Source organism: Giraffa tippelskirchi, chromosome 1 (genome assembly GCF_054371585.1).
Source record: "Giraffa tippelskirchi isolate mGirTip1 chromosome 1, T2T-mGirTip1v1.2.pri, whole genome shotgun sequence".
In the NCBI taxonomy this organism is placed as follows: domain Eukaryota; kingdom Metazoa; phylum Chordata; class Mammalia; order Artiodactyla; family Giraffidae; genus Giraffa; species Giraffa tippelskirchi.
Window position 1 is genome coordinate 118,784,206 of NC_137275.1, and position 26,984 is coordinate 118,811,189.

The following is a 26,984-nucleotide window of genomic DNA, read 5'->3' on the forward strand; positions in this document are numbered from 1 at the left end:
AGTTGGAAGTAGAATTTTAAATTATAATTGACCTCCTGAGAGGAGAAATGCATGACCTTCCACAGAGAAAAACTGAGCACTGAGGAGATGGTCTTTAGGTCATGAGCACTATAATCACTATCATAGAAAGAAATTAGAAGATAATTCTCATTTTAAAATCTGATATCACTTATGTATTATTTCATACTCCTTTGCTTGCTTTTTACTGGTTTGTGGCTACTTGCATACAACAGTGAAGTTTCAAAGAAACTGAAATTACAAAAGGACAATTATGTAATGAAGGAAGTATAAACCATTGCACTGGGGGACTGGAAGACATTTCTTAAAGTTCTTATATTATCTGTTTAATTACGTGTCTCTATGTAGTGAGTAATGTCTTACATTCTTGCCAAGAATATTTTGAAAGGAGTTTGTTAAAAGTATGTCAGCTAAATCACTTTTGGTATATCACTGCTAATGGTGTCGTTCACACGTTGTGAAACACACAGTTCCAGTTTAATTCTGCCAAAAAAATTAGGTCATTGCAAAATACCATATTAAAACTGCAGGGAGATGGGGATGAGAATAAAGCAAGGGAAGACTCCCAATTCTTTTTTGTAAAGCATGATAGAAATGAAGTGAAAGTCACTCAGTCGTGTCTGACTCTTTGCAGCCCCGTAGACTCTACAATCCAGGGAATTCTCCAGGCCAGAATACTGGAGTGGGTAGCCTCTCCCTTCTCTAGGAGATCGTCCCAACCCAGGGATCGAACCCATGTCTCCCGCAATTACAGGTAGATTCTTTACCAGCTGAGACACAAGGGAAGCCCTATCAAAGCATGATAAGGATACGACAAAACAGGGTAGGAATGCTGAGCCCTTTTAAACGGATATATTTTTCGTGGTGTGTTTTAACTCCTGCTGCTAATTCGCTTCAGTCGTGTCCGACTCTGTGCGACCCCATAGACGGCAGCCCACCAGGCTCCGCCGTCCCTGGGATTCTCCAGGCAAGAACCCTGGAGTGGGCTGCCATCTCCCTCTCCAGTTTTAACTCCAGTTCAATGTAAATGACGAATTAATAAAAACTGGGCTAACTGGCTGCTCTGCACTGTACCTGGGGACTGTCGGTACGATCAAGTTAACCTACTTGTATGGAGATTTGTGATTTCATACATAAACCATAGTGATTATTGTATTTCAATTTACCTTTATCTTTTTCCAGTTAGGAAAGGGGACTTAATGATAATTAAGCCTTTCTTGTGAAGGCAGTTAATTTATACTTACTATTGTTATTATTATTAACGTTAATCACAGAAATGGCTATGTTAGAAGTTACCCACCAGGACTCTCAAAGCTATTTTGGTGACTCACGTCCCAGATCTCATTACCCTAGACATGGTCCTTGGCTCGGGCTCCCTGAGCCGTTGCGCTGTCAGGGCTCCGTGGGAGGTGGGTCCCAGCTCCTCCCAGACCCAGGCGCTGATCTGGCGGAAAGCGAGGCAGGACCGTCATTGTTCTCCCAGGCCTGGGGAAAAGAGCGCGGGCTACCACCACCTCTCATTTTCGGGCGAAAATTCCCCTAGCTACCGCTCTCTGGGTTTGGGCTGGGTCTCCACAGCGTGACCTTCCCTTTCCTAGAGTGGGACGCTCAGCGAACACATCCACAGTCACCTTTGAGCGCTCCTCCGGAGCCGGCTTGGCACGCAGCGCACCCCAGCGGCCGCCTGGCCTCCTTTCTAGTCCTGGCCACTGGGCTTCCGGAGAGCTCGCCAGTCGCCGCCCCGGCCGCCTCGGAATCTGGAGACTAGAGAGACTTCAAGAGCCAGTCTCAGACCCCAGGGAAGGCGCGGGGCTGCGACACCCGCCCCGCCCGCCGCACCTGGAAGCGGTGAGGACCAGGAGAGGGGGGGCGCGGCCGGAGGCTGGCCCGGCAACTGAGCAGCTCCGCCGAAAGCCGGCCCGACTGAAGCAGGGCGAAGGGGGAGGGTCTCGAGGCGAGTTCTGCTCCTCCGAGGGAGGGACCCCAGCTGGAGTGGAAAACCAGCACCAGCTGACGGCAGAGACGCGCCGCGCTGATCATGGAGAGGGCCGGCCCCGGCTCCGAGCGGCCGCAACAGCAATGGGACCAGGACTCGGTCGAAGCGTGGCTGGATGATCACTGGGACTTTACCTTCTCTTACTTTGTTAGGAAAGGCACCAGGTAAGAAGAGTAGCCACGGAAGACCCGGCCGGGGCATGGAGCGTGACCTGGGGTTTATCTCTCTCCCTTATTGAATTTTCCCCTTCCTTAAGCATTAAACAGTCTCACTCTCAGGCCCTTTGCTTTTGAAGTAGGGCCATGATCTTCTTACGGTGTAGAGACCTGGACTCTTAAGGCGAGTACAGTCGAAAAACCCAAGCGTCGGATCCGATCCAACTTGCTCACAAAGTTCAAATACAAAAATGTATGTGCCGAACCGCCACCCCCACCCCCTCCACACTCCGGCAGCCCTAGTATTCCCTGGGAACAAGATTATTTCCATATATTTGCGCTCATGGGCCTTTCTCTAGCCTCCTGGTTCCCCTAAATCTCCTTAGCGAAACCAAAACAGTGTTTGAACCCCTTCCCTGCAGCTCCGGAAGCACCATTTCCAACGCGGTCCTTGTGGCTCCGCTCCTCCCCCGGCCCCCTTTGCCCCGGCCCTGGCGGGGCGGGGAAGGCCGGGGTAGGGGCGAGACCGAGAAGCCCAGAGGCAGCACCATGCCGGAACCTTCCCAGAGTGAGTGCTGTCGTCTTTTGCCCCCCTTCCAGTCAGTCCCCTGGTTGTCCCGCGCTCTTCCTTTCCTTTCCGTTTGCTCGCAAGGCGGCGGCGTGGAAGGCGCTCCGCGAAGGGACTGGCGGCGCGCACACAAAGGACGGCGGAGAGCTGACCCCGGGGGGTGGCAGGTCCCGCGCGGCCCGAGGCGACCCCAGAGACCAGTCTTCCTGGTCCTGAGCCAAGCGCCGGGGCGGCTGCTGCGAAGGGCGGGGAGGCGGGAGCCTGTGCTTGGGGAGGAGGCTGCGCCGCGGATAGTTGAGGCGCGCGTGGGAAACGCCCGCGGGAGAGTTGGAGAGGGATTGAGGCTGAAGCCGAGGGGCTAGGAGGGTGGAACGAAGAGTGGGAAGCGGGCGGGTGCCCGGAAGCCGGAGAGTTGATGAGAAGCCGCAGCGAGGAGGAGGCTGCTGCGCGCGGACGCGGGCTGACTCCCAGGCGCACTCCTTTGGAGAAGGGGCCCGGACTTCGCCGTCGCCGGCTCAGGGCAGCGGCCTTCGGGCAGCCGGAGCTGGCCGCCTCGGCCGGGAGGGAGGCGCGCGCGGGGCTGTGATGGTGGAGGAGCCGGCCGGGGCTGGCCGCCGGGCTCCCATCCGCCGGCGCACGGCCGCGGTCCGGCCTGGCGCTCCCCGCCAGGGGGCGGCGCGGCGCGGAGCGAGCGGGCGGCGGCGGGCGGCGGCGCGACGGCGGGGACCGTAGGGAGACCGGCTTCGAGCAACCCGCCTCACCTGGGCGAGTCGTCGGCCCCCGACTTCTCCTGCAGTCCAGGGCCCGCCGAGGCCGCCTGGTTTGCACTTCCAATTTCCCACGTTTGCTATGTTGCCTTTTGGAGACAAAACAAGGTACTTCCTTCAGCATTGCCCGCGTCTTTCCCGCTTTTCCCGGGGCGGGGGGCCGGTGGGGCCGGGTGCTGGGTGGTGGCACGCGGGTCACACCGGCTGGGAGATGCCTTACTGAAAATGCGTTCTTTGACATTTTTGTCTTCCTTTACATTCCTGCAGATGTAATAGTTTTGAAATCTTAGATGAGTCTTTTTAACTCCCGTTTCTCCCAACGAACGTTCAGGGTTGGTATCGGTTTGATGACTTTGGGGGTTTTTAATAGGCGAAGGTTTTGGGACAAACCTTATCTCTTCTGTTTAATTACTCCGCCTTCCTTTTAAAATCCTCTTCTCCCCCCCGCTTTCGTCTTCTATCACAATACTTAGTCTGGAGTGACCAGAGGATAAGCCCTGAATGGAAAGTGGTTTCTTTTCGAAGGGCACTTTTTGTGAGAGTTTGGGGTGAGCACCAGGACCATCCAGGCCTGGAATCATCGATTGCTGGAGGCCAGCAGTCTCTAGAGGTCGGCTCCTCCGAGGCCGTCTGTCCCGGTTCCCTTTCACCGCTGGCACACTCCCACCCTTAATGAATTACAGCGCATAAGAGACTGGGCAGGAGAACGGGGCTGATATTTTAAGTGTGTAGGGGGATGTTCTTTAGAGATGTTCCTTAGGCATATTATTAAGAAAGAACGAAATTATTTATTTGAAAATCAGCGTTAATATCCTTTTTCTTTGTTTTCTCTCCCCTCCCTTTAAAGACACAAACTTGGGGGTGTTTGGCGGTAGCTTTTAAGTCATACATAAGAACACTTCACTTTGAGAATCTGCCAAAACTTGAAGAGTAATATTTTTTTCCTAATAAATAAAATGAATTAAATTACATTTCTTTTCACATTTTTTTCTCCGAAGTAGCATAGGATTAAAATCTCAATTCTCAAAATTACACTCCTTAGTGTAAAATTTAGATCATCTGAGACTGTTAAAGACTTTTTCTTCAGTTGGAGTTTTTATATTACAGTTGATGTTGAGAGTAGGCTGAACACTTTCTGTGATATGTGTATGTGTGTATATATATATAGTCTTGAGAGAAGAGTTTATGTTAAGTGTAAGTTGGAAAACGAAAGTGAAGATATTCAAGAATAGTGCAGGCCCTCAGTTTTAGGAATTATAATGTGCTGAAAGTTGTCAGTGTGAAGAATATAATCTAACTCGTGTGTAGCCATAATTTTTTCTAGAAACAATATTCCAGTTTGGGCTTATATTTAATAGCATTAACTGGAGACTTAAAATTTTAAGAGTGAGAGGTTGGACATAAAAATGCCAACCTGCTAAACACTGTGTGATTCACATGCTTGTGGTAAAATCTTATTGCAGACACTAACTTTACAGCTAAGTTGTGTGTGTGTGTGTGTTTAACAAGAAGCTCATGTTACTTTGCTCCCCCCCTTTCTTAAACTTTATATGTATAAAATGAATACTGTTGTAATTCAGGAAACGGTGAAATAGAACAGTTCTGTAGGGGCAGTTTGCATGTTTATTTATTTAAAATAAATTTGGACTTGCTTAGATTGGCCATCTTCATCTGTAGACAGTCTTATTGGTAGAACTATTTCCTCCTCATTTAATTGTTTGACATTTATGTATGCTTCTCTGTTTTCTTCCCAGATTGAATGGTCTGCACCCAATAGTAGTCACTGAATAGAAGGAAGGTTCTGGCACTCCTAAACTCTCATTTAAACACCTGTGAATTTTGATTGACCTGGAAAGCAATTATTGCATTGTTACATTGCAATTGTTACATTGTTTTCTATAATTATCTTTCAATACAGAGCTAAACACCTCCCTACAAGCCAGAGCGGGCAGCACACAAATAAATGCTTTTTAGCAATCAAAACCTGTTTAAGTGAATTTGAGTGTCAGTTGAGCAATTCATAACATCTATTGGCATAAAAATTAGTTTGCGACTAGTAACTAAAACCTGTGGAAAACTCCTACCCTCACTGTTGTAGAAAACTTTGCAGTCCTACAGGTTTGAGATACCCTGTTGTTAAGGGTTTAAATGCTCCTGCCTTGCAGATGAAGCCTTTCTGGTGCTAATGCCACTTTAACAGCTGTTGTTATTCTTGACAGCTTATTAGAATAATTTACCTTTCATTAGTTGCTTACCAGCTCTGTGATTGTAGGCAGTGTTTTATGTCATTTAGTATTGAGGAGGTAATATGATTGACTTTTTATTGCTTTGTTTTGTACTAGACAAAAGCTTAAGAATATTTGGCATATACTGGAAATAGGAGATACTAAGTGAGGACAACTTTTTATGACTTCTTGGATCAAAGTCCAGAAACAGAAGTTTTACACTCCCATATAGTTTTCTATGATAGACTTTTTATTTAACACTGCAAAGCTGTGGTGAATTAGTTGGTGTTCCAGGTTCACTGTTTAGGATTCTTTCTTTTTTGTTGCTTGTTTTTAATATTTTTTTCATCTCTTGAAGCTGTAATTATTATTTGCAAAATATTTTTCTTAAAAGTCAGATGATGGGTGTAAAGTAGATATTGCTATTCACTCTTTAAAATGATTATTTCTATATCATATAGGAATATAAACTTTTCACAATTTTCAGACAAACATTTTGTTAAACATATTTTGTTAAGTAGTCATTAGGGTTGAAGACAATAAAATCCTGTGGGTATTGACTTAGTCTGGCTTTGATATTATTTCTAATATTTTTATTATGATAATTCTGGTGTGATAATATCCTTTTATCCTTGTATTGCTTATAACCAGGGTCCTATGCCAGCTCTAAGGCACTTTTTAGTGCCCTAAAAGTTCTCATGTGGATTGAATTTGGACGTGATTGAATCTGAAAGAATCCACAGGAGCCCCTGAAATGATGCTTCTCATCGCTCTTCTGTCACTAATGTTCTCCAGGTTTTATATTTAGTTCCATTTTTAAAGCCCCAAATACAAGATCATGATTCCTAAAACTGTGGTAGAACCAGTGCGGTGGCTGCTGCTGCTGCTGCTGAGTCGCTTCAGTCCTGTCCGACTCTGTGTGACCCCATAGACGGCAGCCCACCAGGCTCCCCCGTCCCTGGGATTCTCCAGGCAAGAACAATGGAGTGGGTTGCCATTTCCTTCTCCAGTGCATGAAAGGGAAAAGTGAAAGTGAAGTCGCTCAGTCGTGTCCCACTCTTTGAGACCCCATGAACTGCAGCCTACCAGGCTTCTCCGTCCATGGGATTTTCCAGGCAAGAGTACTGGAGTGGGGTGCCATTGCCTTCTCTGAATGCAGTGGCAGTTAGTCATAAATATCTCAAAATAAATATATTTGTTTAATATTAATATAATACTTAGGCTTGTAATACATTTCATTAACTTTTCGGTTTGTGATCTAAAGATCTATAGAAATTGCTAATATTTTCATGAAGTCATCTTCAGTACCTAAAGATGAACAACTTTTAGCATTTTGATTATGTCGTGCAACAGAATTTCCTATTTAGATAGTTCCACCTAAAGAAATGACTTGAGTCTTGTCTCTGATATCATTTCTTTTAAAATATTTGAAGGTGTTTTCAAGTTGTATGGGTAGAGTTTGTACCTTCACCCTTACCTGATTACAGAGAGTATGTCTTACCAAGATGCTTCGCTTCCTCTAGATTTGAAGACACAATCTAACTTAAAACTGCTTGAACTTCATAGTACATTTTAATAATGGTTGGGAGAAAGTTCTTCCATACTTAAAAAGGCTGGGGGGGGGGAACTGCTTGGTGTTTATTAGTTTGTCCCCCAAATATTTTTCAAACTAACAATTTGTAACCTGTAACTGTTGTATTGAGTTATTTTCTTTCTTTGTTTTCAGGGCTAAATGTAAGATAAAAGCTCTTCTTAGGATAAAAGCCTTTGGTAAGGACTGCAGAATAATTAAATAAATCACTGAGTTGATTGATAGTGAAGGGTTGAAAAATGACTGAATTTTGAATGCAGAGTAGCTACTGATCGTGCAGGACTTCCTGTGAGATTAGTTTAGCTGGACAGATACAGATTTAGTTGACCAATTGATGTAGCTGATTGATGTGGCCTTGGAAATATCTGTTAAATCAGGTTCAGTTAAAAAAAAAAAAGTACCTGTGAATTACAACCTAAGAATAAAAACTGAAGAAACTTTTCCATATGAGTCATTCACTTGATTCTTAGCTCTGTAATCTTACTTACTGACTTGGTATTCTCATTTATTTTGAATCTTCTTTTTTTTTCATGGTGTGAGTGCTTTATTCATTTTCTCTAACTGGTGGGAATTTATATGTATTGCCAACTAAATATCAGGCAAGTAAAGCAAACTGAGTGTTAAGTTTATAAGAATCATTCTGATAAATATTCTTAAAAGATTCTAAAAGCCTTTTATTGGGTAGGACAGAAAGTTCCTTTGTTTTTTTCCGGAAGATGTTATAGAAAAACACAAACTTTTCCAACTCAATATATATATATGGATGTGTGTGTGTGTGTGTGTGTGTGTGTATACATATATATATATATATATATGCCCCATTTGTAGTTTGTAGTGAACTTGCTTTTTAAAGTCTTAGGTGCCATTGTTAGCTTCTGTATTCTTTGAAACCTTTCCCTTGATTCTGAATCATCAAGTAAGATTAACTTTTTCTAATTGTCTTTTCTGAATAATTTTATTACATCTAAACTTGAGGGAGAAAAGTCTCCTATCTGATATAATATCACTGGTAATAATCATGAAAAAAGTAATCACTTCTACTTTCTGTTGAATAAGCATGTTGAGGTTATAAGAAAAGATCCTGATTTTTTTTTAAAGCTGGTGAAATATTTAAAACACACACAGGATGTTTGAACTTAATAGAGCTGGAGATCATGTCATCCAGTGCTTCTCAAATTTAAGTAACCTTCCCCTGTTAAAGAAAGACATTCTTATTGACCTCCAGTATTTTGGTTAAAAAACTTTTGGTCACAAATGACAGAAATTCTTGTTGAACTCATACAAAATTGACATTCCTGGGGATTGGTTTGGATGTGAAATTCAGCTTGATGCCATAATCTTGTCAGTATTCTTTTTTTTTGGTCCGTGTATGTATCTAATCAATCTGTCTTTCCTCCTTTCTTCCCTGCATCCATCTCACCATCCATTCATCCCACCATCCATCCATTTGTCCAGCCATTCTTTTGACGCTATGCTGTATTGGTTTTATTCTCCATCAGGCTTTCTTCATGTGCTGGAAAAGTTTCTTCTTGGCAAGTTTATGTGGGTCTTAAACTTTTGATGTTTGAGAAATACCTTCTTATACATGTCAGTCCTCTCAGAATTATTTTGGCCTTACTTGCATAATTTGCCTGGTCTGGACCAACCTTTATTTCTGGAAGAATAGGTTTGTCCTCTTACTTCGCTGGGGCAGGTAACCCAGACTGTGATGTGTCAGTGGGGGAGGGAAGTTCCCAAATGAAAGTGATGTGAGTGCACCCAGAAGTTCCAGCTATCTGCCATACCTAATACTGACTTTCTCTTAATGTTAGTTAAATGTGGAATTCTTAAGAGTAGGTATAATTTAATCACAGTTATAGCATTTGTGCAACTGCAATACCAAAATAAATGTATAAGTTAATAAAATGATAAAACTCTAGCCAAATGCAAATTGACAACACTCATTAAATCATCCTTGCAGAGTGAATGTGGCCCTAATTGCAATAAGATGCTAGGGTCTGGTGAGGTCATCTTGCCTTTACTACAGTTGCCTTGTGATGATTCATTTTTCCCACTGGGTCTCTCTCAACAGTCATGAAACTTTTAGTCCTATAGCAAGTACACCAGCTTTTGGTTTTACTTGGCTTGAAAGCATATCTGCATATTAAATCTACCTCTTTTATTTTCTCGTTATCCCAGAACCATTGGGCTGCAGTGTGACTGTAAACACAGATATAGACTTGACTCCTAAAACTGCAGGATAGTAGTTGGTTATAAGGTAGTCATCCCAGTAATTTAAAGTATATGTCTTTGTCTTTCTTTGTTGTTGTTACTGTCATTAGTGTGAAAACATAGAATTGAAGCATTTCCATAGAAAAACTGTGTGTGTGCGTGTAGTTGCTCAGTTGTGTCCAGCTCTATGTGACCTCGTGGACTGTAGCCCACCAGGCTTCTCTGTCCATGGGATTCTCCAGGCAAGAATACTGGAGTAGATTGTCATGCCCTCCTCCAGGGGATCTTCCCAACACAGGGAATGAACACAGGTCTCCTGCACTGCAAGCTGGTTCTTTACCATCTGACCCTGCTACAGATCTTCAAAACGTTCTTGCTTCAGACTCTGAGGGCTTCTCAGACCTCAGATTGAGACATGCCAATCTAGTCCAATCTTTTTCCCATATCTAAGCTGCAAAACAAATTGACTTACATATTTACAGCATAGATTTTGGTTATTAGATTTTCTTTTTGATGTAAATAGATACTTCTTTAAGGAACATTTTTCATACCTGTGATTATAAATGCATGGAAAATTGCAAAGCATGTCTCTTCCAACTCTTGGTCAAATTTGAACGTAAAACCATACGAAGTGGTTATGCCTTTTATTTATATTTGGTCCCAGTAAGCTTCTCAGATGTTTTCATAGCTGGAGAAGACTTGGGAACGTTAAGTAACTTTAGGCGGCATTTGTTTCTAATCCATGCCAGAAGCAAGGGAACTACTCACTGTAACGTCAGAGTAGAGATTATTGGAGGAATCACTTGGAGGTGTCTCAGATCTCCCCTGTGTCATTTAATACCCTGTTATAGTATGGTAATCTTTTATTCTTATTAACCCTTGCTTTTTTTCTTCTTCTTTTTTATTTGTAGTGTAGTTGATTTACAATAAAACTCATTTACAATGAGTTTCAGGTTTACAGCAAAGTGATTCAGTTATATATACATAAGTTTTATATAGTACGTATATTTTATATATATGTTCTTTTTTCAGATTCTTTTCCATTATAGTAGAACATTGCTTCTTAAGGGGATGCTATTTGGCCTTTGGTAGTGATACATTTTGGAGAGGGCAATGGCACCCCACTCCAGTACTCTTGCCTGGAAAATCCCATGGACAGAGGAGTTGGTAGGCTGCAGTCCATGGGGTCTCGAAGAGTGGGACACGACTGAGCGACTTCACTTTCACTTTTCACTCTCGTGCATTGGAGAAGGAAATGGCAACCCACTCCAGTGTTCTTGCCTGGAGAATCCCAGGGACGGGGGAGCCTGGTGGGCTGCCGTCTATGGGGTCGCACAGAGTCAGACACGACTGAAGCGACTTAGCAGCAGCAGCAGTGATACATTTTGTTGTGGGAAGCTGTTCAGTGTATTACAGGATGTTTAACATCCCTGGGCCCCAGACACTAAATGTCAGGAGCACCCTGATTGTTTTGACACACATTTCCAAGTGCCCTCCAAACTCTGGCACCAATACTTGTTTGGGAACCACTGTTCTGAGCCCTTTAAATTTTATTTCAGTTTACGATGGCTAAAGGCCCTGTGTAGGACAGATTTAAGCTTCAACTCCCAAACTACATCTTTCTTAAGAGTATGACCTTTAGGTACTTTATTTGCTTTCTCTGTAAAACGTTAATAATAGCATTACTTTTAGTGTTCTTAAGAAATTTAAAGGAAATAATACATATTTTTTTATCTTTTTTAGAGTGATTTTCAGTAGGTTACAATTTATTTTACGTTGGGAATCATCAGTGGTTTAATTATAATTGCAAGTTTGGGGAGTCATCCCCCTATTCTGATAAGTGGAAATTAGAACAACAGAATAGGGATTTAATAGACTTTGTGTCCTCATTTTTAAAGTGAATTTTTATTAATGGTTTGAACAGAACCTTCTGAAGACTGTGTAAGGTACTGGAAAGGGAATTGGAATGAGAATTCAGACCTCCCGACTGTGTCCCCAGCTTGGTAACTGGCCCAGGTTAATAAACCTTGGCTTTATGTGAGATGGGAGGGGTGAAAAATCAAGGCAGAGAGATTTATAAATGAGTTTAAAATTCTCTTTCATCCCTAAGCATTCTTGATTCTCACCAGAAGAGCAGAGTGTCAACTTCTCAGATTTGAATAGTTTCCTTCTTTAAGTATTTTGCAAGTAAGAGTGGTGGATCTAGGTCAAAGTGTCCAAACATGGCAACTAAAACTGTAAAATTAGGATCCAGGAGCAGGAGAAATATCTGTTATATTTTATGTAAGGTTTTTTTGTGTGTTTTTCCTACAGATGATTTTAGCTATTTCCATATGTTATCAACCATCCTTTGACAGGAAAATGGTACACTTTTTGATTCTAGTTTTAATTAGTTAATTCACATGAAGATGGAAAAATCACTGGAAAGAGAAAGGGGTAATGTTTTAATAGTGGCCTTAAAAACATGTTCATGCATTGTGTTTTATGGATCATTCAGGGCCTGCAGCTTTTTGTTCTGTTTGTTTTGAGGCGCCCTGCAAATCTCCCCAAATGTTATACCACACAAGAGTAATATCCGTGAGGCTCAAGTATCAACCTACTTAGAGAATTCCCCCAAGTAAGCCCCCGTGGGTAGGAACTAAAATGGACCGACTTTATTCCCTAAATCTCCTGTAGCAAATGTTAAAGCATTGTTTTTATCAAGTATTGAAACCATTCCCCAGTTTAAAATGATAGTTTTTATGAAATATTGTTATGGTTTTTATCATAGGCAATTAGTTGTATATTTATCACAATTGTTAAACACTTTTATTATATCTTTGGTATTTAGAAACCACATCACCTTCCAAATTCTCTACCTTATTTTTAGCGATTGAGCTCTGAGTAGTCATAGAAAAACAAGTTATGCTCTCACAGTGATTTTTCTCAACTAAATGATCAGCTCTTATTCTTTATGTATTACTTAGGAAATTATGTCATATATAAGTATAGTTATTGGTCTAGGGAGTCCATGTTTTTTCAATTCTAATTGGAGAAACTACAGACATTAAAACACCTTTTTTGTTTTGCACAAGTTTTGTAGAGAAATTAGTGCTTTTAAACTAGGAGCTTGGAAAGCAAATGGCTAACATCTAGTTATTCTGTAGAAATCCATGAATAAATTCTTTTTATTTTTACAAAAAATTTAATTGCCTTTGAAAATATGTTCCAGTTAATGTTTGATTAACTTAAAAACAGTAACTAATATATTAAACTCTTAGTACCAGACTCTATGCAATCACTATATAGGTGTCATTTTTCTTAATTTTTTTAAGAAGCCTATGAGGGTTAATACCCTTATCTCCATTTTACAGACAGCATAAATAATGCACCTGAGGTCTTATCTTAGAAACAACTCGGGTTGAAGCCTAAGCCTGTCCCACCTGGGCCCTTACGCACCATGCTCTACTGAAGCCCAGTGTCAGTATTAATGGAAGCAAAGGAAAGACTCCGAGATTTAATGTCATGAGAAATTTGACTCAGGAAGAGGCTCAAGTTCCTCCTAGTGCCTCTTAATGTACAAGCACGTCACTAAATGAGGTGCCTAGAGACTTTGCCCAAGTGGGTTTAGTTTCCATGTATAATTTTAGAGCATAAAAAGTGGGAACTCTCTAGTGATATTTTAAAATAGAACGGCTGAAAATTTAGGCACTAGACTGTTAACAATTATATTCTTAGTATTAGACTATAGATACCCTAAGTGCAGTATATTTTCAAAAAAATTTTATCCTCTGGTACATTATTTTAGGCAAGAGCACAAAATACATTAAGCTAGCTGCTCTACAAGTAGGTTTCATCTAATTATATTTTTAGCTCATGAGAATTATTATGTTTACATTAGAATTTTACACTGCTTTGTAAATTGTTTCCTTTTCTTGATGCCAAGAAATTTTCTTTAAAACTTAGACAAGGTATTTTAATTATTTTTCCCTTTCAAAGCCTCTGGAATACTGAATATATATTTTAAGGTATTCCTGTCTTTTTAAGATTCATTTTGTAACCTGAGTGAGCAGTTCAACTTTGGTAGAAAGTAAAGTTATTATTGGATGGAGCTGCTTTGTGTGTGTGTATCCCTTTTGCTAATCATATTTGAAATGCTATGTGAGAACTTATATTTCACTATGCAGTGTTTTGCATATCCTATTTAATACTTCTAGATTATAGGCATTTGGAAAAAACTGTGATCTAATTAGATTAGTGGAAAATTATATTAGTTATAATATAAATTATAAACTGTAGTTTTTGTTTCTGTGATTGGTCGTAATATTGAGTGAAAATGAGAAACTACAAAAGGGGAAGATTTTCGTCCTTAACAGAGTATGTGCCATCATATAGTGACTTTCCTTTTCTTTTTAAATGAATATGCCTGTGTGCTCATTTGCTCAGCCGTGTCTGACTCTCTGCAACCCCATGGACTGCAGCGCACCAGAATCCTCTCTCCACGGGATTTCCCAGGCAAAAATACTTAAGTGGGTTGCCATTTCCTCCTCCAGGGTTTTTAGTGAATACTACTAATCAATTTGTAAAATTTTTGCAAAGTATGAGATGAAGTATAGGTAATATATAAAAATTAAAGCTATTTCAATATCCAGTAAAAACAGATATTATTAGCTTGCTACCAGTAAATTTAATCATTAACTTGACTCTTATTTTAAGAATAACATATTTTTCATCTTCTTTAAAAATATGAACACATGGGATGTGTAGTATGAAATAGCACTTTATTTCTGCCATGTGTGTAATTTTGATGAGATAAACTCTTTATTACAATGATTAAAAAAAGAAGAGACACTTCACCTAGACTTTCTGCCCCACAGATTTCCTCCTTCTTTTTTTTTTAATCATTCACAAGTGAATATATTCATTCCATTCCTCTGTATATTATTAAAGACCTCAAACGTCCAACACTGGAAATGCCAGTACTCAGCCTTTTCCTGCAGCTGCTAGAACCTGGCTTCCTGGCCTTTTGAGTGCATAAACTCAGTTTTGCAGAGCGCTCCACCCACACTGACACATTGTTTTGAAGGATGCAGTGCTGTTAACGCTCTAAGGAAGGCTCATGAAGTCAAAATATGTTAAAGATTATTCCTCCTGACACTGATTTTTATATTACATCATCGTTGCATGGGCAAGACTCACGAGCTGCTAGTCTTCAGTAAAGTAGAACATTAAGGCAGTAAACTTCTGGTTGGATTCATTGTTTTAAAAGATTTGAAATTTAAAATCCAAGTCACATTTATGATAACTCATAGCAAGTTTTTATCAGCTTCCAGTTGGCTTCATTTCCTGCCATCTAATTAATATCAATTTGGGGGGTTCTTTACTTGCTCTTTTGAGGTTCTTTACTTCTTTACTTGCTCTTTACCTGCCTTGTGGGAAAGGGTCCCTTGGTGAGCCGTGAGCAGCATCTGTGCAAACTTGTGTTACAAGTTTGAAATTACAAATGGTATTCACATTTATGTTGGCTGAGAGGAATAACTCCCAGCATTGATTTTAGTACTCTCCAGGATTTCTGCATCTAACTTCCCAGGTGGTGCTAGTGGTAAAGAACCTGCCTGCCAATGTCGATCCCTGGGTCAGGAAGATCCCCTGGAGAAGGAAATGGTAACCTACTCCAGTATTCTTGCCTGGAGAATTCCATGGACAGAGGAGCCTGGCGGGCTACAGTCCATGGGATCACAAAGAGTTGGACACGACTGAAGCGAGTTAGCTCAGACGCAGGATTTCTCCAGTTATTGTAAGACGTATTGTAAAAGTTTAAGAACAAAACTGAACTGTTTACCCATTTTAAAAGAAGCATATAATATAATTCATTTATGAGGTAAGAAATTTTTTGAGTAATAAAATATAGAAGGAAATAACTGACTAGAGGATAATAAAACAGGTTTTGGTGAGGAGAGAAGGAATGATTTGGATGGGATGTTAAACATCAGGATCTTGTCATTGATTATAAATTCTTGGCTTTACCTTTTATTGCGTTTCCTTTGGCTGTGGCTTTATTTCTGGCATCCAAGGCCTGTTGTCTTTCATTAACGGCCTTGTAAAAGCTAAATCGGCTCAAAGACTTCAAGATGCTTGCTCTGTTTTTGTTTGCAGAGCAGTTAACAAAGACTTGCTTATACATGAAAGTAGGGTTTCTAAGTTATTAGAATCTCCAGCAGAGGGTAAAATACCTTTGTGGAATTTGCATCCATTTCGTTCTTTTTGCTCAGACAGCTAGGATGTAATTTATGTAGAGTTATGATGTAACTCATCTTTTTTAGGGGGAAGCTTAGTGGGATTCTATAATAAATAACAATCTGCAGTATCTTCTTTGGACAAGGACCTAGATACTCAGGGTACGTTTAGACAGGCTGTTTCCAAATCATCAGACCCACTCAGCCTGTGGGCCTGTACCACCTGGAACATGACCTTCCTTCCCCCTTACTTTCTCTGAGTCTCTTGGCTGAACGTTATGAGGAAATAAACACCCATTGCCCCTTAGGCCAGCCCTGCAGCTCCATTGGAAAGGGTCTAGAGATAGCAGCATCTTAAGTATGTGGAAGAGATTTTGAAATACTTCCATATGCATTTTCTAATTTGACTCGAACATCAACCCCGTGAGATGAGTGAAAGAATAAGAAAGAGAAGGAAGCTGAGGGGCAAAAGGAGATGACAAGAGTTGACTGACATAATAATCATCACCTATTAGTCTGCTGATAATGTAAGCACTTGTGGGAATCTTCCTGACTTGTTCAGAGAGCTGCCCTTTTTTACAATGAAGAACTGTACTCAGGAGAAAATGAACTCCAGGGAAGTAGCGATTATTCAGTAGAATTATCTCCTGATGGCCAGTTTAGTATTCTTAACTTTATACTCAACTAAAGATAGTCACCACCTTGCACTTCAGGAAGAAGTTAGAACAGGCAGTATTTCCCCTACTGGATACAGGATGAAATTGAAACTCAGAAGAAGGAAATTGTTTGCTGTTGGTTACAAATCCCATTGGTAACAAATGCTAAAGTATAGATTGGAATTTGGGATTTATGACTAAAAACATAGCTTCTCAGTGCTTCCCGAGAATTTTTAGCAATGTGTCAGCCTCCCTTATATAAGTAGATTGCAGTTTGTTTTTTCTCTACTAAATATATGATATGATTTGGACAGTAAAATGAAAAGGCTTGATGTAAGGAAGAATTTTATGCCACAAATTATTAATCTAAGAGCTTCCTAAAGATCAGTTACCATAATACACAAGATCCTTTGTGCTCTTTCAATGATACAGTTATTTGATGGCACAGAGCTCATTGATGTGCTACACAGAACCTACTTTTTCTTTGATGTCTATCTGCCAACAGTTTCATTTGGGAAAAACAGAATATCAAATGACTAGTATGGTCGTTTGAAATAAATTCAGTATAATTTGAATTTTAGATACTGTTTATATTAAAACTGTATTCATTGTTTATCTAAAACTCAGTTTTAACTGGTATCCAGTATTTTTATTTGCTAAGTCTAGCAAAATCACAGTGGATAGTGACTGCAGCCATGAAATTAAAAGACACTTGCTCCTTTGAACCTAGATGGCATATTGAAAAGCAGAGACAAAGGTCCATACAGTCAAAGCTATGGTTTTTCCAGTAGTCACGTACGGATGTGAGAGCTGGACCATAAAAAAGGTTGAGCACTGAAGAATTGATGCTTTTGAATTGTGGTGTTGGAGAAGACTCTTGAGAGTCTCCTGGACTGCAGGAAGATCAAACTAATCAACTGTTAGGAAATCAACCCTGAATATTCATTGGAAGGGATGCTGCTGAAGTTGAAGCTCCAGTACCTTGGCCACCTAATGCGAAGAGCTGACTCATTGAAAGAGACCCTGATGCTGGGAAAGATTGAAGGCAAAGAGAGAAGGGGGCAGCAGAGGCTGAGATGGTTAGATAGCATCACCAACTCAGTGGATGTGAATTTGAGCAAACTCAGGGAGAGTGGAGGACAGAGGAGCCTGGTGTACTGCAGTGCCCGGGGTCACAAAGAGTCAGTCATGAACTTAATGACTGAACAGCAACAGCAATGCAACCCTAAGAATTACTCTTATCTTGAACATGTTTAGTATACATTCTTTTCAGTGCATCATTTTAGGTTTATAAACCCTGACCTGTTTTCAGAGAAACAGGCATGAGATTCAGTCAGATTTTTTTAAGGACACTATCCTTCAGAGTTTGTGTTCTGAGTCCCTTCACACAGTGTTTTTACCTCAGTGGTTTAGTGTGCCATCCTTCTGTGGTCTGGATGGAAAGAATTAAGTTAGGGGATGTGCTGTTATAAGCGAGTGTGTTCTTTCTATACCATATATGTTTAAATTTGATTTTTGACTGTTTCTACTGCATATGGATTTTATAAAGTGTCTTCTTCATGACAAACATTGATGTTGTGGGAACTTTTATATTCTTATAGGCTGTAAGACTTGGAATAGGAAACCTAGATTTGATTCCTAGTTTTGCTACCAGATAACAGATGTGTGTTTGGTTCAGCCATTTAATTTAGCTTCTTAATTTAGAAAGTAGGATTGTTAATACCTGCCTCACCAGGTTTAAATAAAATGCTGCTTTTTTCTTCCAGTATCTCTGATAGACATACTTTTCAAAATCTCATAGACTCAAGGAAGAGAAAGAAGGGAAAGTAGAGATCCTGTCTCAGGCCATAGAAGAGATTTGCCCCAGTCAGAGCTGTCAGCCAGGTTTCTTGAATCCCATCTGGTGTATTTACCCTCATATTTGACATGTTCATCTCTGCATCTTTATTCATTTATATGTAAAACCCACTTCACTACTCTTGCCTGAAAATCCCCATGGACAGAGGAGCCTGGCGGGCTATAGTCCATGGGGTCTCAAAGAGTCAGAGATGACTTTAGCAGTTAAACAACAACATATAACTTCATATGACAGCAAAATTCAGTATGTGTATAAATTAACTTCTGGACACATTGTAAGTTTCAGTTTGGGGAGGAGAGGCCTGGGCTTGCTCACCCCTGTATCCCTGGTGGCTAGCACAGTGCCTGACGTGTACAAGCAGCTTCCTGAGAATAATACAGTCTAGAGGAAAGGACACTTAAAAAAGTGAATCCAGTTAAAATGAAAAAGTATCAATGAAAAGATTTTGATTGGAACTTTACTTTGGAAAATGGAACCACAGGTTATGAAAGTAAATTTATTTTAAATCTAATAAAATTTAAATTATAATGGAAACTCCAAGCTAATTTGTAAAATAGTTTCTGGCAAATAACTTTACTTGTTTGACATTTGCAACAAAATCATAGAGTTTTTTTTCCCCCAAATAGAGTTTTTTAAAATTAACATTGGAAGATCTTCAGTTTTTCCAGCAGCCTTTCTTGATCTAGAATGCACTTATTTGAATAGAATTCTCTTTTCGGGTATTTGTTATATTAATGATCCTTACTGATTTTGTTAGCTGGTTTTTAATTGGGCTTAACCTTTAATTATCAGTGGCTTTATGTAATATTAGAATAGTCTCCAACATCACTTTGTTCTGCTTCTAGAAATTCTATATCTTACGTTAAGTTTACATTTCAGTCTGCAAGTGATTTGTATTTGCAGAGATTAAAGTGTTAAAGAACAGGAGATGATCAATACTAGTCTTAGGACAGAAGGCTCACTTCACATAGCCACATAGGTCATGCACTACAAAACGTCAAGGGAGGCTTGAAAGGAGAGAAGTATAAGAGATGATTTAATATTATTTAAGGCTGGTTTATAAGTAATTGTTTTGATGTTATGATAACTTATGTTTTCCTCCACAGGCATATATATCTACAGGGACTCAGATAATCAATAATGTGGTCATGAGAAAACCTTTCCCCCCACAACTGGTGGTTAATAAAAATTGTTGGTTGAATGAATATACCAGATCTACTTTTCCTGTGTCATTTAATACTGAGTTCATTTTTCCAAAAAAGTATCTAGAGGTACAACACCTGTGAGACAAATTAAACATAATAATGCAAAATATCTAACAAAGAATGTGGGGGCACTGGCTCTGTTTAAGATGTATAACAGGCCCTATGGGATAAACGAGGTAGAGTAGCCATGGTCAGTTATGAGGCTTACATCCAAGGGGTGGTGACAAAAAGACTGTTGTCCTTTTTAATGCAGTTAGTTTAGGAGGCTTCATTTATTTATTCATTCACTTCACTCAGATATTTATCAAGGACATAGTATTAATATGTGACAGACCTTTTCTAAGTGCAGGAATGCAGTTGTTAACAAGACAGAGGAGTATGAAATTTACATCTCCTTGGAGGAAATAGACAGTAAACCAACAGGTTAATAAACAAGAGAAATAGATGATAGTAAGAATTCATTACCACTCTAATGGCAGAAAGCAAAGAGGAACTAAAGAGCCTCTTGATGAGGGTGAAGGAGGAGAGTGAAAGAGCCGGCTTAAGACTAAATATTAAAAAAAAAACAACAACAACTAACATCATGGCATCTGTCCCCATTACTGCATGGCAAATAGAAGGGGGAAAGTTGGAAGTAGTGGCAGATTTCCTCTTCTTGGGCTCCAAAATCACTGCAGACAGTGACTACAGCCATGAAATCAGAAGACGATGGCTTCTTGGCAGGAAAGTGATGACAAACCTAGACAGTGTCTTGAAAAGCAGAGACATTATTCTGCCAATGAAGGTCCGTATAGTCAAGGCTATGGTCTTCACCATTGGTCATGTACAGTTGTGAGAGCTGGACTGTAAAAAAGGCAGAATGCCAAAGAATTGATGCCTTCAAACTGTGGTGCTGGAGAAGACTCCTGAAAGTCCCTTGGATAGCAAGGAGATCAACCTTGAATATTCATTGGAAGGACTGATGCTGAGGCTGAAGCTCCCAATATTTTGGTCATCTGATGCGAACAGACAACTTATTGAAAAGTCCCTGATGCTGGGAAAGATCGATGGCAGAAGGAGACAAGGGCATCAGAGGACGAGACAGCTAGACGGCATCACCGATGCAATGAACATGAACTTGGGCAAGCTCTGGGCGATGGTGAGGGACAGAGAGGCCTGGTGTGCTGCAGTCCGTTGAGTTGCAAAGAGTTGGACATGACTGGGCGACTGAAGAGCAACAATAAGAATTCAGATCGTGTCAGGGGAGAACATAATGTGTTGGGGCCCCTTGAGAGGTGGAGTGAGCAGGGAAGACCTGTCTGTGCAGGTGACGAGGGAGCTGTGACCTGTCAGATGCAGGTGAGGAGAGCATTCCAGACTGGGGGCAGTCAAAGTTTGATGTGCTTGAGGAACATCAAGGAGGCCTGTGTGGACAGGAGGGACTATGGTCAGGAATTGGAAGAGTTTGCGTTTTATTCTCAATTCAGTGAGAAGCCCAGTAAGATGGTTAAGATGTTAAGGCTTACTTTTTCAAAGATTGCTCTAGCTGCCATGGGGAGAATGGGTTGAAGGGAGGCTAGTATAATTTCAGAGAGTCCAGTTAAGGGGCTGTGGCCATAGTCTAAGATGAGAGATGATGGAGCTTGAACCAGGGGAGTAGTACAGGAGATAGAATAAGCAGATTGGAGTATAGAGTTTTGGAAGTCAACTGGACAGGACTTGGTTGCTAGATTGTATGTGAGAGTTGAAGGAAACAAATTCAGAGTAATTCCTAGATGTGCAGTTGAGTAACTGGGGATGGTGCTATTTATTGGTATGAAGAAAATTGACAGGGAGTGAGATTGGAGCAAGAAGAAAGATGGGGCATTAGGAATTGTGATTTCATCACTTTAAGGTGTCTGTTTAGATGTTGTCAAGTAGATGGTTTGATTAAAAATTAAAATGTTAATCACCATTTTTCAGTGAGAAGATAAATAAATTGAGGCTGTGTTTCAGGTTTGTAGCTAACATAGTTAAAATACCTGTTTTTATGTTGATTTGAGAAGTTTTAAGTTACATGTATATATTTTTTAATCACATAAACTAGATTAGCTTAAACATATTGCTGTGTTCCTGTTTCATGTTTTACAAAACATTTTATTCAGATGCTTCCTGTACATTTCTCACATGCATGTCTGACATCAGTGTCTTTGGCACAATCTTTCTTTGTGATTTTGGAGGTTACATAAACATTTCCCAAAGTATGTCCCCCTCATTTCTATAGAAGTTTTTGAGATACACTGTTACCAGAGTATATTCTTATCACTAGAAATTTTGTCCCAAGCCACGGCATGCATTTATAAAATATTAGGCAATTACATTTAAAGAAAAACTCTGTGCTGTAGGTATATACTGGAGTAATATAGTAAGTAGTTTTTAAAGAGAGCTTTAAAATGTATCTAACACTTGGAATTATGAGATAATCCTGATAATATCTATTTCTTTTTTACCCATTTCATTCTAGATTGGTGTCAGTTCATGGTAATATATATTTACCAAACAATAGATTATTGTTCAAAATAAAATAATTCAGGGAACATTCTGTAAGTGAAACACTTAGTGGAGACCCAGGAAAATGATTAACTCTTCTCTTCTCCTTCTGGATCTTTTCTCACTTAATAGATTGGGGTGATTATTCATATCAGTACTGTGTAATATCTGCCTAGTGTTCCATTTGGGCTTCCCAGCTGGCACTAGTAGTAAAGAACCTGCCTGCCAATGCAGGAGATGTAAGAGCTGCAGGTTCGATCCCAGGGTTGGGAAGATCCCCTGGAGGAGATCATGACAGCCCACTCCGGGATTCTTGCCTGGAAAATCCCAAGGAGAGAGAAGCCTGGTGGACTACAGACCATAGTGTTGCAAAGAGTCAGACATGACTGAAGCACCTTAGCACAGGCACACTGTTCCATTTATAAATGTGCCATGATGTATTTTGCCAGGCTTCTATTTACGGGATAAGTTTGCTCTTATCTTTGCTATAACAAACAGTAAATAAATACATGGATACTTCCTTTGCCATGTGTGTAAAATCTTTGGAACAAAGGATAAATGCATTTTAAAACTTGTTAGATACTGCCTGGTTGCCCTCTGAAGAGGTGTTATCAATTTCTGCTGCAGCCAGGATTGGAGAGTGTCTGCATCCTGGCTCTTTCATGAAAATAACCAGTAAACCATTGCCGCATGGAGATTGCATTGCTCTTATAGGCCAGTACTTTTAAATATCCTCGGTGCTAGCAAGTTATTGTCTTTTGAAAATAAATTTTTGAGTTTGGAGAAAAATCAGGTCTGTATTTGGGGAAAAATCAGGTCTGCATGCGATATGTATTAAGTTAGCCGTTACTCTAGGTTTTTTGTGGTTTTATTTGCTTATTTTGAGAGCAAGGCTCAGTGAAAAACAAGATCTAGCTTTTAGGTAAAACTAATATTCTTATATGACTTTGAATTTTTTAGAATTTAGTTTCAAAAGTTGTCAAAATGTTTAAAGTAATGGGGGCATCAATTGGCATCAGATTACAGCTTCCCAAGAGGAATTATTTGAACTGAACAACAGTCTTTTGGATGTGTATGATCTAGTATATTTGTTTTGTTTTGTTTTTAAAATACTGACTATGAAACCTTTAGCTTAGATAGGTTTCTTCATGGAGTGGTACATGAACAACATAAATAATTTAAATTTTCTTGGATTAAATTTTTTATACTAGTTATTGCCTATTTTTTTGTTTTCCTCCTTTATACAAGGAGTAAATAGAAGAAGATTATTCTAGATTATTGGACATGCATTATTAGAATGTTATTAATGGATGTCTATGATCTTTCTTCTACATACTATATCAAATTGTTTCTGTTTTCTATTTCCCTTCCTAAATCTAATATATATATAGTGGTATAGATAAAAACTAGCTAAAATTAAGCATGCTACCTAGCCAAATTCAGATGAATTTTTTTTTTAATTTAAAATATTTAACTTCAGAATAAGTTGTGTGTTTTTAATAGCAAATTTCCATGCATGTGTTTTCCTAAGACTATTGTCAAATTTAGTGGCTTTTACTTTAATTCAAACTGATTTTGAGAGACACCAACTTGACACTTGATGCATTATAAATCAGATATCTGAAAATATATGTATATAGGAGTCAATCTTTTATTAAAATGTTCACTGAAACAGTTGTCTTCTACTGTTTTTCAAAATAAACTGTCTTAAATAGACTGTCATGTTTTCATTTTCTATGACAAATGGTTACCACATCAGTTAACCATGAGAAGATTTTAGAAATTTTCAGGGGTAGCAGTATTTAAGGAGGGAGGCTTCCCAGGTGGCACAGTGGGAAGGAACCTGCCTCCAATGCAGGAGACAAAACAGATGTTGGTTCGATCCCTGGGTTGGCAAGATCCTCTGGAGTAGAAAATGGCAACCCACTCCAGTGTTCTTGCCTGGAAAAGTCCATGGACAGAGGAGCCTGGCAGGCTTCAGTCTGTGGGATAGCAAAGAGTCAGCCATTACCGAGCATGCGTGCCACACACACACACACACACACACACACACACACACACTGTCACACACACACACACACACACACTGTTTTGTTTTTATTGAGGTATAGTTGCTTTATGATGTGTTCATTTCTGCTCAATGATGAAGAGGATCGGCTATGTGTATACACATATCCCCTCTCTCTTGGACCTCCCTCCCTTATCCCCATCCCCACCTCCCCTCCCCCATCTAGGTCACCACAGAGCTCTGAGCTGAACTCCCTGTGCTATACAGTAAGTTCTCACCACCTATCTGTTCTACACATGGCAGTGCACATACCTCCATCCCAGTCTCCCCGTTCATCCCCCTGCATGTCCACCTGTCCATTTTCTACATCTGCATCTCTGTTCCTACCCTGCAGATAGGTTCATCAGTACCATTTTTCTTGATTCCATATACATGTGTTAATATAGGATATCTGCTTGTCTCTTTCTGACTTACTTCATTATGTATGACAGACAATAAGTCCATCCATGTCTCTGCAAGTGACCCTGTATCAGTCCTTTTTTATGGCTGAGTAGTATTCCATCATATATATGCACCACATCTTATTTATCCACTCTTGTCTTCCTCAAATATTTAATGTGTCTACATGTTCTTTTCTGCAGAGAAATGGTCAATGCATGGTTTGCTGAGAGAGTTCACACCATCCCTGTGTGCAAGGAAGGAATCAAAGGCCACCCGGAATCCTGCTCTTGCCCCTTACAGCCAAGTCCCCGTACAGAGAACAGTGTCCCTGGAACACCAACCAGGAAGATCTCTGCCTCTGAATTCGATCGGCCGCTTAGACCCATTGTTATCAGGGATTCTGAGGGAACTGTGAGCTTCCTCTCTGACTCAGACAAGAAGGAACAGATGCCTCTAACCTCCCCACGGTTTGATAATGATGAAGGGGACCAGTGCTCGAGACTCTTGGAATTAGTGAAAGATATTTCTAGTCACTTGGATGTCACAGCCTTATGTCACAAAATTTTCTTGCATATCCATGGACTCATTGCCGCTGACCGCTACTCCTTATTCCTCGTCTGTGAGGACAGCTCCAATGACAAGTTTCTTATCAGCCGCCTCTTTGATGTTGCAGAAGGTTCAACACTGGAAGAAGCTTCAAATAACTGCATCCGCTTAGAGTGGAACAAAGGCATCGTGGGACACGTGGCTGCTCTTGGCGAGCCCTTGAACATCAAAGACGCCTATGAGGTAAAGAAACTCCTGGAACAGAGGCGGGCGGAGTGGGGCGTGGAATGTGGATGGGGCCTGGGCAACTACTGTGAATCTAGGGATATTTGAAACTGAGATTTAATCATTTACAAACTTATTTAAAGTGGGAACATATGGTCAAGAACCTCCCCGTCTTTTGAAAGTCAATTTCTTCACTGGTGGCTGAGTCCAACACAGGGGCCTTAGAGAAATCTTGTCTTGTTATTCTCCTTAATGATAATTTGACATAGCTCATCTCACAGTTGTGTTCTTTCATTGTTTTTTCCTGATCACTATACATATCCCTATCCACGTTATTGCCACGTGAACTTTGGAGGATTTTACGGAGATTCTAAAATAATAGGTCCAAAAACTGTCTGAAAACCAAACCAATAGTCTGTTTAAATTCATTCATTCACTTAATCATACTCATTCATTTGACGTCTCATTGATACCAAAGTCTGATTATCTTTCTTTCCACTCTTCCAGTTGTTTTATTAAACAAATGCATTTATGTGTATCTTCAAAAAATAGAAATTTTTGCTCTACAATATTTTGATGGAAGGATTTGATATTCCATTTTTGTTTCAGTAGTGAACAAGTCTTTATTATAGACTTAAAGATTACAATATATGTTTCTTCAAGTTTCCTATTGAAAATGATTCTTTTATTAATAGAGTTAGAGATTTTAAACAAAGCATCTTATTTGAATGGCAGTGTGTTTACGAATCATGTTCTAGCACCTTGACAGAACAATTGTTCTTACTACTTATCATGTGGTACACTGTGTAGGTTCCATAGTAACACAGAGAAGTTGAGGTTTCTCTGTGCAGTTTCAGGGGTCGTAGATGTTTTGTTCAGCCCTGTACTCCTGGTGCCTAGTACAGTGCCTGGCACAGGGACCAGTCCTAATAAGTATTGATTAAGAGAAGATTGTGGTAGGGGAGATAAATGAGTATAGTAGAAAGCAGGTCATAATAGAGCCAGGAAAAATGTGTTAGGTTCAGGGAAGCAGAAGATCACATGTAACTGGGGAGATGGAGAGGAAACGATGATTGATGCAGACCCTGGACGGTGGGTAAGATTTGAGTAGATTAAGTTGTGGGCGTGGTGAGAGCCAGATGTAAAGAGAAGTTTGAAGAAGAGACGGGAAGTTGGACCATGGGGTGCTTATGTGGATATATGTGGGAGATAATGTAGATTTTGAGGAGCTAATGGAGATCACTGAGGTCTTGAATGCCCAGATGAGGAGTATGTCTTTGATTCAGAGCCATGAGGAATAATTGAAGATGGTTTGAAAGGGGGCCTGGTGTGATTTCAGACTGTGCTTTAAAAGGATGAGTATTACGGTGGTCATAAAGTGAATTAGATGGAAAAATACTGGAAACTGGTAGGAGAGGCTATTTTAATAGGCTGAGGAAGTAAGGACCTAAACCAGGGCACTGGCCTTCAAGATCAAAAAGAGGAAATGGATTGCAGAAGCAGTTGAATCTGCCAGACTTGGAAGCTAGTAGGAGATGGAACTGAGAAGAGAAGTTGGAGATGCCTCAGGTTTTGAAGTTGGGTCAGTAAATAGTGGTAACTGTTGAGGAATTCTGAGGGTAGGGGTCTGGGGAGATATGTGATAGTTCACATACGTTAAATACTGAGATAGCTTTCAGAATCCACTCTATACCAGCAGTGTTTTCAATTTTGGTTCTTCACGGAGCCATCTCCATGACCTCTTTGAGCTCTGTAAATAACGTCACACCGTAGCAGACTCCAAGAGGGGTA

General features: G+C 40.2%; 1 protein-coding gene across 3 annotated transcripts in view; it reads left to right on the forward strand.

Annotated features, from left to right (window-relative positions):
* The first annotated feature begins 1,641 nt into the window (after positions 1-1,641).
* Positions 1,642-26,984, forward strand: part of PDE5A (phosphodiesterase 5A) — a 150,131-nt gene continuing 124,788 nt past the window's right edge. For 2 of the 3 annotated variants that reach the window (XM_081493237.1, XM_081493246.1), the window contains exons 1-2: positions 1,642-2,178; positions 24,623-25,211. In XM_081493237.1, coding sequence (XP_081349363.1) covers positions 2,057-2,178; positions 24,623-25,211 — 711 coding nt within the window. In that variant the 5' untranslated portion in view covers positions 1,642-2,056. Of the gene's footprint in view, positions 2,179-2,685; positions 2,738-24,622; positions 25,212-26,984 lie in introns of those variants that run through there. The other variant, XM_081493256.1, reaches the window with a different exon arrangement.